This window comes from Gymnoscopelus microlampas (assembly GCF_963454915.1).
Source record: "Gymnoscopelus microlampas genome assembly, chromosome: 7".
Taxonomy (NCBI): domain Eukaryota; kingdom Metazoa; phylum Chordata; class Actinopteri; order Myctophiformes; family Myctophidae; genus Gymnoscopelus; species Gymnoscopelus microlampas.
Genome location: NC_139944.1, coordinates 52,211,519 through 52,224,018, shown reverse-complemented (window position 1 = coordinate 52,224,018; position 12,500 = coordinate 52,211,519). Strand labels below are relative to the sequence as shown.

General features: G+C 41.9%; 1 protein-coding gene across 1 annotated transcript in view; it reads left to right on the top strand.

The window, feature by feature from the left end:
- The window catches only part of LOC311049173 (low-density lipoprotein receptor-related protein 1-like), a 220,935-nt gene that overhangs the window by 61,077 nt on the left and 147,358 nt on the right, over nucleotides 1–12,500 (top strand). Inside the window, exons 11-14 of the mRNA XM_084062652.1 lie at nucleotides 1–173; nucleotides 4,200–4,389; nucleotides 5,119–5,244; nucleotides 7,901–8,041. The exon at nucleotides 1–173 is cut by the window's left edge and continues 50 nt beyond it. Of these exons, the coding sequence (XP_083918778.1) occupies nucleotides 1–173; nucleotides 4,200–4,389; nucleotides 5,119–5,244; nucleotides 7,901–8,041 (630 nt within the window). The remainder of the gene's footprint in view (nucleotides 174–4,199; nucleotides 4,390–5,118; nucleotides 5,245–7,900; nucleotides 8,042–12,500) is intronic.

Genomic DNA, 12,500 nt, shown 5'->3' with positions numbered 1-12,500 from the left:
GGAAGATCGAGCGCGCCTGGATGGACGGAACCAACCGGAACGTGTTCCTCACCAGCAAGACGGTGCTCTGGCCCAACGGCCTGAGTCTGGACATCCCGCACGAAATCCTCTACTGGGTGGACGCCTACTACGACCGCATCGAGATGGTCTACCTCAACACCTCTGAGCGCAAGGTCAGTATTATTATTATTATTAATCCATTAAGACCGGGAAAGCATCTGTGACATTTTAGATTTCTTTGGTTATTCAAAAATATCAGATCTGCAAGCTCATAGCGCGGCACCGAGTGCCGCACTATGAGCTTGCAGATCTGATATTTTTTGAAAAATCTTGAAAATGTGTGCAAATCTTTGAATATATATCTATACATTTTTAAAGCGAACATTTTTAACTCCAATATTTGTTTTTGGGGGGTCCCTGGAACAAAATATTTTGAGATGGGGGTCTGCGGCCAAATATACTGTATATCATTTTGGGGGGTCCTTGACATGAAAATGTTGTAGCACCACTGATATAGCAACATACAGTACAGTTAGGATTTATAAAACATTTTTAGATATGTATTTGGCCGCGGACCCCCAATTTAGAATATTACATTACATTACATTACGGTCATTTAGCAGACGCTTTTATCCAAAGCGACTTACAATAAGTGTATTCAACATAGGTAGGGAACGAAAACTACTAATCACCAGAAGTTTTAAGTACATTTCCTGCAAAAACAAGCAACCAAGAGTATACCTAGCGCTAAGGTAAAAGTGCAATATATCAGCTACCTACTTTCTTAAACAGATGAGACAAAAAATGGCAAAATCAAATGAGCACGAGCTAAAACAAATAAGTGTATCGACTAAACAAGATCCAATAAAACAATACAAAAATAAAACAAGAGTTCGTACAACTAGTTAACAACAAGTAGGCCAGGCAAAGAGGAAGGATAGTGTTTCCTGAAGAGGTGGGTTTTCAGCCTGCGGCGAAAGATGGGCAGTGACTCATTTAGTTCCAGGGACCTCCCAGAAGCAAAGATTTAAGTTAAAAATGTTCGCTTTAAACAAATTTTCACGTTTTTTAGTCAGCCAGTGCCAGTATTTTTGAGCATGTTGGCACCTTTCAAGAACCACAGAATATTTTGTTCCCCGGACGATCGACACACCGAGTGTCGCAAAAGACAGAGGAGCGTCTCTGCTTCCGTTCTTTAGTTATTGGCTGTTGAATATAGCTTGTTCTCGCCAAAAACACAGAAGAAAACAAGAAAGCAGAGAAAAAAAATATCGGACGGGGCTGGGTGTGTTGTGATCACATTATTTCCGGGTATACTCTTCTCCAGAAGTCTTAGGATCACTCATAGGTTGGGGAACAGCGCCATCTAGCGTAAACACTGAAAACACAGTTACACGTCATTGGCACTCTGGGCTTTAGGAAAAAAAATGGACGTGTTACACATCATTGGCACTGAATGAGTTAAGATTAAGATTCGGCGGCCCCCCCTGTAGTAACTCTGAGGTCCGCCCCTAGGGGGTCCCGGACCCCGGGTTGAAGACCCCTCTGGCAGAGAGCAATTTATTCCACTTATAATCAGAATAATGGTCCAGTCAGAATCACAATGAAATGACTCATTCTAAGTAGATGTTCCTGCCTGTTACTTTCTATTGTTGGAATGTCTGTAGCACGTCTCTCTGCACATTAAGAGCCCACTTTGAGGTATTAAAGTGACGTTTAGCTCCCAGGAGAACGTGAAGCTATGTCTTCTGATGTGGTATAACGTCCATCCTGGCCTCGCCTTCTCCGGTTTAATAACTGCAGGGCTAGTAGAATATTCTGACCACGCTGTTGCTTCAAGGCAAGGCCAGTTTATTTGTACTAAGAGGTTCGGGAACATCTAGAGTTTGGGTTCACTTCACGGCCCTCACACCTACTGTTGTCCTGGTCCGCCTGCTGGCCGGTGCCATATTTGGTCACAAATATAAACCCAAATTCCATATATGGTAGTTATTGTTCTAGCTCCGTATATGGAGCTGACTGATTTGTTTGCGCATGCTGCCATGACGACACATTGAGGTTATTCCGTGGTTCTCAAACTTTTTCATGTCACGGACCCCCTTGGGTTGATATAGGATAGCACATTTCAACATTAACCACATGAACCCTAGGGTCCCTAATCTGGGGCAAATATTGGGGTGAAAATAGCTGATCTACAAGCTCACAAGGTGTCAAGATGTTTGGTGTAGAGAGGGAAATACTAGCAGACCAAGTATAGAGCCCTGGGGCAACCAAATGTAGATTTTAACTGGTTAAAGGAGTAGTTCACCCAAAAAGAAAATCGTATTTTCTATCAATTGCACACCCCATGACGCCTTCAATTCATGGATTGTTTTTTGTTTTTGTCGCATTCCAAAGCCAATAATTTGATTACTGGCGGAAAGATGCTAATGTATCCAGTAGGAGACTCAAAGTAGACTCCATTGAGTCTCCTACCGGAAATACACCCGGTCATCAAATGAGCGGCTTAGGAATGCGACAAAAACAAAAAATAATCCATGAATTCAAGGCTTCATGGGGTGTGCAATTGATAGAAATTATGTTTTTTTTTTTGTGAATTACTCCTTTAAAAGAGAAAACAAAGAAACACATTATAAAAAGGAACACGGTCGCGAATACAATTAAAAGTAGTTATTAAAGAGTTAAAAACGAAAAGGAAAACACGAGAATTAAATGACACAGAGTCAAAGCGCTCAGTCAGGCAGAGGTAAACAGAAAAGTTTTCATCTTTTGATTTATAAAACAGCTCAGAGTTGCAGACCTGCACTTTTCTGGGGGAGTTTGTTCCAGATAATGTGGTGCATTAAAAATGAACTCTTTGCCTCTCTGTGAAAAAATATGGATGTGAATAATATGCCCTGCTGTACTTTCAATAGAAAACACAGCTGTAAAATAAACAGTGGTTGAAAAAGCACTTAGATATTTTACTGAAGTAAAAGTAGCAATATAATACCACATGTAGAAATACTCTGTTACAAGTAAAAGGCTGTGTTCAAAATGTTACTTGAGTAAAAGTACAAAAGTATTGGCATCAAAATATACTTAAAGTACCAAAAGTTAAAGTACTAAAATGTTTGAAATTAGCCGATCTACAAGCTCACAACGCGTCGCGATGCGACGCGTTGTGAGCTTGTAGATCGGCTATTTTCAAAAAGTCGGCTATTTGGCTATTTTTAAAAGTACTAAAATGTTTGAAAATAGCAGATCTACAAGCTCACAAGTGAGCTTGTAGATCGGCTAATTTCAAATAGCCTATGTAAATAGGGCTAAAGTGTTTTATAATCTAATCATTTATATCCACAAAGTAACTAGTAACTAAAGTTTTCAAATAATTGTAGTGGAGTAAAATACAATATTTGCCTATGAGATGTAGAGGAGTAGAAGTAGAAGTATTGAAAATTGGAAAAACTCCAGTAAAGTAAAAAAATCCTCAAAACTGTACTGAAGTACAATACTTGAGTAAATGTTACTTTACACCACTGAAAATAAACAGCGGTTCCAAGCACTGGATGCAGCTAGGGTCCATGTGTTTTTTCAGATGTTTTGCCCCGGGGGCAGCAGTGCTGGAATTGCTATTTTGTTACATGTCAGAACCTTTTTCTGTTTTGATGACTGACTGTGAAGCGTGTAAAAAAAAAACACCGTATCCATTTATTCAGCGTTCATGTAAATACTTCTGTGGGAATCATCATCAATCATCATCATCAATCAGATTGATTTAATCCAGAGGGAAAACATATAATTTTTGTCTCATGTCACGTTGGCAGCTGGTTAAAAGTCCATCATTCTTATGACAGTTTGTGCTGCTGTGGATATGGATATTGAAGCGATTTTCGAGTGTTTTTACTAACCTTTAAAAAATGAAATATTTTCTGTGATCGGCGTCCTCACGGCGATCGCCTCATTACACGCACGGGGGTCTCGTAGAAATGGGGGGGGGGGGGGGGATTGTCCGGTAGTAGTAATCCGTAGTTGTGGCCAGTTGAATGAGGCTTGTTTTTGAATAGCCAAAGTATAAAATATGGATAAAGTGGTTAAAATGATAGTGATGCTTTATTAACAAATTTTGTTGGGGACCCCCTGACCCCCTGGTACCCCACTTTGAGAACCAATGCTGTACATGAACAGTGTGTTTGTTTTTTGTCTCCTAACATCACCAGACGGTTTATGAGGGCCAGGAGCTGAGCCACGCCTTCGGCCTGTGCCACTACAAGCACTTCCTGTTCTGGAACGAGTACCGCAGCGGCAGCATCTACAAGCTGGACACCACCACCGGCGCCGCCACGCTGCTGCGCAACGAGAGACCGCCCATCTTCGAGATACGCATGTACGACGCCCAGCAGCAGCAAGGTAACGTAGCGAGCGTCCGTCCGTCATGCTGAAAACCAGTGGTGTAAAGTAACTAAGTACATTTACTCAAGCGACTTTGGGTTTGTTTTTCTGTAAAGTCGCTTGTAAATGTTGGTAGTTTTTTGGGCTTTTTTGGGCTTGTTTCTAAAGTGTAGTTGCTTATTTAAGCTTGCTTCCAAATGTTTTTATAATTTTTTAAACCAGTGGTTCTCAAATATTTTCATTAAAATGTTTTGTGCCAGAGGGTTCAGGGAGCATTTGAGTTCTTAGAATGTTTCAAACATATTCCAAATATTACACATTTTATTGCAAAACTTTTTGAAAATAGCAGATCTTCAAGCAATGCGTCGCATTGTGAGCTTGTAGGGTTGCTATTTTCAAATTATATCAGTGGTTCTCAAACCTTTTCATGTCCCCAAAATGATATGTATTTCGCCGCGGACCCCCATCTCAAATTGTTTTGTTCCAGGGACCCCCCAGAAGCAAAGATTTGAGCTGCAAATGTTCGCTTTAAAAAATATATTCAAAGATTTGCAACAATTTTCACGATTTAAAATGAAATGTACAAGCTCATAGCGCAGCACTGAGTGCTGCGCTATGAGCTTGTATATCTGCTATTTTTTTTAATAGCCAAAGATGTGTTCCGGGTCTTAATGGATTAACCATGTTGTACTCGTTGAATATGAATCAATACTGTACCTCACACGGTGTGTGTTTGTACCACAACAGGCTCCAACGCGTGCCGGGTCTACAACGGCGGCTGCAGCAGTCTGTGTCTGGCCACACCGGGAGGAAGGTCGTGTGCCTGTGCAGAGGACCAGATACTAGACCCTGCCGACAACACCAGCTGCAAAGGTATAATAAGACCCCCACACCACACCACAGGGTGGATGTACGGTATTGTGTTTTATTGTATTGTCTTGGGGTCGGTTGCTTAGCTATTAGGAAACGGACCACCCTCGTTCTGTCCTCGTTGGCATCAGAGAAGGAATGAGTCATTCACAGGTTTATTTCTCTCTGTGTTACTGTATGTCTCACCTCACGTTCTTTATTTTGTTCTCTCTGTGGCGTCCGTAGCTCAACCCGTCCTCAGTGCCATATACTGTAGATCAGTGGTTCTCAAACTTTTTCATGTCAAGGACCCCCAAATTGACACTTGTTAGCCCGCGGACCCCCATTTGAAAAGATATGCCAGGGACCCCCATTATAGAAGATTTTTACGGCTCTCTAGCAGCGATTTCAACCATTTTAATTTCAAGGACCCCCAGTTTGACATGCATTAGGCTACGGACCCCCATTTAATGGCAGGTATGTCTCTGGGACCCCAATTCATATTGTAAAATCAATGTTAATTTAACTCTGAGAGTGTACAAATGGAACTAACGGGTCCATTTGGTTCCATTTGTACACTCTCAGAGTTACAGACCCATAAGGGTCCATTTGGTCCCTGTCCATCATTTAGCTGGGGACCCCCTGGAACCCCCTCAAGTACCCCTGGGGGTCCCCGGACCCCACTTTGAGAACCAATGCTGTAGATGCTAATTATAACATGCAGACATTATGTCGATTACTTCAAATATGACGAGTCATTGTCAACATCTGCCTTTTTTTCATCTGCCCACCAGGAGGCCAATTATTATAAAATTATTATTATTATATTACTCCTACAAAGTTTGGTCCAAACATCACGTGAATCGGTACACATTATCTCTATGAGATGCAGTGAATGTCATCACCTTTCTATGGGAGAAGTGGGATTTAGCTCCTCCCCCTTTGGCCTCCTGAAAGATGGAAGAATAACCACTAGCCTAAAGGGGAATCCCCCTTTGACCTGGTGGAGATATTCTACTGCTACAGTTTACAGTTTGCAGTTTAGGCATTTAGCAGACGCTCTTAACCCATTAAGACCTGAGGCGATTCTTAAACATGTTTTCTAATTCCTAACAGTTTTTTGAAAAAAAAAATCGATTTTTTTTTTTTTTTTTTTCCAAAAATAGCAGATCTACAAGCTCGTAGCGCGGCACTCGGTGCCGCGCTACGAGCTTGTAGATCTGCTATTTTTGAATAGCCAAAGACATCAGATGCGTTCCAGGTCTCAATGGATTAATCCAGAGCGATTTACAGTAAGCAAGGACACAAGATAATACACATAATACATCAAATGCATACTAATAGTATTCTAATAATGAAGTCATACATAAGAAAACCAATAATCTAATAATAACTAATACATTATGTAAACCAAAAACCTATCATCAGCCTACATTGAAACTATACACACTGTAGGATGCCAGGTCCTCGTACTCTGTTATAATTCTTACAACAATCCCAATGATCTCTTCAGCAGCAGATGCAGATATCAAGGACTTCAATGTTTGTTCTAAAGCCATTATAGTCAGCTGACCTCAATCTTGAGCCAAATAGACCGACAACAGATGTAAGTTGGACAGCTGTTGGTCGATTGTACCCTCAAATTGCTAGTCCAAAAACTCCTCTCCCTAGTCAAATCAAGAACAAAATAATGCAAAAACGAGATACCTAGACTACTTCACCTAGTCCAGAACAGAGAAGTTGTTTCAACTGTCTTTCACAGAAAAAAAAAAAACAAAAAAACGCTCAGCCCCCTTTTGACCTCCCGCCACCCGGAGAAACCAGATCTGCGTCATGGTGGCACCAATGTAACGCACCGGAATTTGAACCCGGGGTATTTCATTGTATTGTCTCTGGTTCGGTTGCCTAGCTATGGGAAACACGGACCACCCTCGTACTGTCCTGTTGAAGGAATGAGTCATTCAGAAGAACGTTTATTTCTCTCTGTATTCTCTGTACTTCTCACCTCATGTCTTTACAGTGGTGGAAAAAGTACTCAAATTCTTTACTTAAGTAAAAGTACCGATACTGCAATATAAAAATACTCTGTTACAAGTAAAAGTCCAAAATTAAAAATGTACTTGAGTAAAAGTACAAAAGTATTGGCATCAAAATGTACTTAAAGTACCAAAAGTAAAAGTACTAAATATTTGAAAATAGCCGATCTACAAGCTCACAACGCGTCGCGATGCGACGCGTTGTGAGCTTGTTGATCTGCTATTTTCAAATAGCCTATGTTTAAAATAGGGCTAAAGTGGTTAATGTATGTTTCATAATATCATAGTTTGTATCTGAAAAGTAACTAGTAACTAAAGTTTTCAAATGATTGCAGTGGAGTAAAAGTACAATATTTGCCTCTGAGATGTAGTGGAGTAGAAGTAAAAGTATTGGAAATTGGGAATACTCAAGTAAAGTACAAATACCTCAAAATTGTACTTAAGTACAGTACTTAAGTAAATGTACTTAGTTACTTTCCACCACTGTGTCTATATTATTGTGTCCTCTCTCTCTCTCTCTCTCTCTCTCTCTCTCTCTCTCTCTCTCTCTCTCTCTCTCTCTCTCTCTCTCTCTCTCTCTCTCTCTCTCTCTCTCTCTCTCTCTCTCTCTCTCTCTCTCTCTCTCTCTCTCTCTCCTCCGCTAGCCAACCCGTCCTACATCCCTCCTCCTCAGTGCCAGTCGGGGGAGTTTGCCTGTAAGAACAACCGCTGTATCCAGGAGAGATGGAAGTGTGACGGAGACAACGACTGTCTGGACAACAGCGACGAGGCTCCTGAACTCTGCCGTGAGTCACTAGCACACACACACGCACACATGCACACGCACACACACACACACACACACACACACACACACACACACACACACACACACACACACACACACACACACACACACACGCACACACACAAGCACACACACGCAGACACACACACACACACACACACACACACACACACACACACACACTTTAACAATGTATTCATGTCCACATAAAGGAGAGCATACAAGGACACACATATTAAAGGTACAGTTAAAGAGGCACTATGTAACTTTCTTTTAACACATTGATTGCCAGATAAAAACATTGTTTTTCATCCCCATGCCAGTGTTTTTTTTTACCTTATATTGACGATCTTTGGAGAGCCGCGGGGGCCGCCATGTGTACACATGTAAACAAAGGGTGTCTGGGGGGTGGAGGAGGGTCTCCTCTATCCACAGGAACAAAAATCTTGTAACCGCGATTGGCCATTTTATTGCTATCGCCCGTTCAATAAGGCTTGTTTTTACCCAAAAAAAGAAGAAATCCGAGCTAGATGTGTTTTTCTACAACTCATAACATAGGAGTGGACGGAAGTGACATTTTTCTTTTTCAAAGGTCATGTCTCACATAGACACAGGATCTGACACGAATTCTGACCTAATGGTCAATTTATCCCCTGAGCAAGCATGCAGGCTCTATTAGCTCAATGGTAAAAACATGTCAGCGCTTGCGCAGGAAACCGAGTTCAAATTCGGGGTAGAAGAGGAAAAGTTGCTTTAAGGTTACATTCTCAAAATCATGGCATATGTCTTCATGATACAATAAGCATGTCACTCAGTACTCTAGTCTATGGGTATAAGTAACAGCGTCTCCGCCATATCTGGCAGCTGCCAATTATAGCAGAGACAGCACAATACTTTGCCAGCCTTTTTGCCTCCTTTTTTTGGGTATCCCAGGTTGTTGAAACCCTCTAACAACCAGTCTGTGGGTATATGTCCTAGGCTGCCAAAAATAAAAACAAATAGTCTGCACGCACCTACGGTACAGCTCAGCTATGAGATGGTATGTAATGAGTAGTTGGTATTTAATGACCGTGGTCATAAAAGCTTCCTCTATAGTCCATGAGCCAGACAAGATTTCATTACCGAAAGAGTGGGCAAAACCATACCTATATTAAATTGTTCATAGGGTCAATATAAGTAAATAAATATATGATACAGGAGACACAGGATTAGCTTTTTCATAGTTATCACACTTTTTTTTTTGTTATTTAAAAAATAGTTATCATAATGAAACTTCCCCAGTTGATTACTTACATGAAGACAATGATTTATCGTATTACAAGTTTTCTGAAATTGTATATCTAAATATGCAAATTAGGGCATGTTTTCCTATATACTGCCTACCGATAGGCACGAAACGTCACGTCCAAGGGTGTAAAGTATTCAGCCCAAGGACCCCTTAGCTGAGAGACAGATGAAGCAGGGACCCCCACCACTACATATTGTATAAAATTGGGTCGCAGATTAAACCTAGTAGATTTCATAGACAGTTGGATTCATGCTAATGTGTATTTTCAGATAGTTAACCTTATAAAACCCAATATTTAGTCAACTTGACCATTGGCTCTTTTTTCCCCTCTACACCAACTCTCCGAAAATTTTCAGCAAATGTTTCCATCACACACAAAGAATTGGCGGACCCCCTGTAGTAACTCTGAGGACCCCCTAGGGGCCCCGGACCCCCTGTATAAAACTCTTAAGCTTAGGAGCATGATCCAGTGTGCAGACCTTATTTTTAGCCGCCAGCTGAAAGCGCGGCTCTGTATTCACTCTGACTCTGACCCGACAGATTTCCGACATGTATTCAACACTTTTTTTGCGTGATTGGCTGTCGTTTAAGCCAATGGGCGCTCTCGTCCTCCCAAGCTATGGGACTAGACACGCCTCTCTCAGTGGATTCGTCTGAGCGCTAGCCGAATTTGGCTAATAGTTAGCTTGTATGCTTGTATGATGTTACTAACTGTTTTTAGCCAAACGCGGTAATGTCCACTCTCCATTAGTTCTCGACGCAAGTAGGGATGGAGCTCGAAAACCGGGTACATTATATACCCGGGCATGAATTTATCGAGACCCGGGTATCGATAAGCTTTAGCCTTGTCGAGCCTGTTATCGAGTGCAGCGGCCCCTGACGTCATGTCTAAACTATCAAAACAAGAGGCGATCAAGAAATAAATCTAATCACTCACGCTGGCACAAACATGTTGGTCTAAAAGTGTATTGATAGCTGCAAGTTGTGCCAAACAGCGCTGCCCGGGTTAACAAGGAAGAGGAATTTTATTGGCTCACTACATCACTATTTTAAGGGGGCTGTAAGCGTCCATTTGGTTCCATTTGTACACTCGGGTGGTTGCGTCGTTGTTGTGTTTACATGTGCGGTGCAGCGGTGAAACTGCACCGAACGAGTGAAACGCTCAAAAGTTTCACTCGTCCTCTTCTACCCAATAGTAGGGTCATTTTTGGCACTTCCGTGACCGCGGAGAGCAAAGGTCCGTTTCTCAATGGATTTGTCATCTAGGAGGGTTATTAAACAAATTTGGCCGGGGTGTATTTTTAAAAAGGGCGGGGAAACTTTGTGAGAGACCAAAATCCAAAATGGCAGCCGTGAAAATGAACTTTTTAATGGTTTGACCTACAATGATGCACAATACATGGTTCCAGACCTTATTTTGGTCAAGGAATACATATTTGGTGTTTACATAATGATTTGACCTATTGTTGACCTTCAAATACAAGATGGCTGCCAATTATGAGCTCCAAAAGGCTTTTTTTCAAAATCGTCACAGAGCCTTCTTATTAGGCTCTAATGAAAGCTCTGCTCATGATGAGTTGAATAATATACAGTATAAGTACACAGAAGTAATCTCTGAGGTCAATAAAGTCAATGTTTGTGTGTAAACAACAGTTATTGATTTGCGGTTTCCCATTAAATAGGGTCTCAGTAGGCTACTGAGAATATGTTCATCCCATCACAATTTCATGATGAACCAAAATTAAATTAGTACTATAGCTTAACATAAAAGAGTATTCTGTATGCAAAGCTAGAAAGGTAAGTTGCTTAAGGTGAATTTAAAGGTCAACTCATTTGTCACCCTTATTTTGTAGCATTGCTCCCAGTGTTTCCTGTCTGCCTACTTACTTTTACCTGCCTTGTCTAACCAGTCTTGTGATTGTGTCAGTGTTTCCACCTGTGTCCTCTTAGCCCCCCAGCCTATCCCAGTGTTGATTGTCTGTTGAGTTCACCTGTGTCCTGTTAATCGCTGTCTATTTAATCCCTGTGTTTGCACTGTATCCTTGTTGGTCTGTAGACCCTTGTCATGTGAGGTAGGTAGTCCTTGTTCTTTGTGCTCAAGAATCTTGTACAGTAGATTTTGGATAAGAATCCCTCTCCAGAGCAGGATGCACTGCCGCACGTCCCGTCTGCAATGCTTGGTCTACCAACCCCTCCACTACTACCCCTGCTGTAACCAGAGTGTCTGCCATTCCAGAGCCCTTGAATCGCTTGTAGATGGCATATATGTAGGACATCAGCTGGTGGAAATGTACGAGGATTGGGAGGATGTCCTTGAACATTTCTGGATTCTCCGCCTTGAGCTGAGTGAGCCAACAAGAAAGGAGAATGGAATATTCTTCTGCCACATGGCCTCCACACCATGATGTCATTCACCACTGACTTGCTTGGAGGTTCATGTTGTGTGATATTAAGGCTTGCTCTTATTGGGTGGTGGATGACAGCAGGACTGGGCACCACTGTATCCTGGAACTCGCTGCTCTTTAGGTGGTGGTCTTGTACCATGATTGTCTACACGAGACAGTGCATGTATCACAGAGCGAGCACGCTGCAGAGTAAGAGCTCTGCTATCAACCTGGGCGTAAATGTCCATGGCATGACAAGGAATAAAGATCTGGTAGACACTCTGCACAAGAGCGGTGTCTCCATCAGCTATGCAGATACACTGCTCCTCTATGACCATTGGGCTCTGATGGATGTGGAGGCATAAGCAACATACCCACATGAGATCGCAGACAGCAAGCCAGCTATCGTGATCATCGACAATGACGACTTCAAGATCGACACTATGACAGGTGACTCTACAGGAGTCCATCGAACAAATGTCATGTACAGTATGTGCAGCTAGAGAGCTATGAAAAGAAACCAGGCGAAGAGACTGGTGAAACACTCACCAAGAAGGACATCTCTGCACAGCTAAAGCAGAAGTGTGCAGAACTGACAAAGTTTTGCCAGTACAGATGCCCCACTAGTAGCAAGAGTAGATGGGTCAGTTCCGCAGCGTGCTCGCTCTGATACATGCACTGTCTCGTGTAGACAATCATGGTACAAGCCTTATTACCACACAACATACAATGAACCTCCAAGCAAGTCAGTGGTGAATGACATCATGGTGTGGAGGCCATGTGGC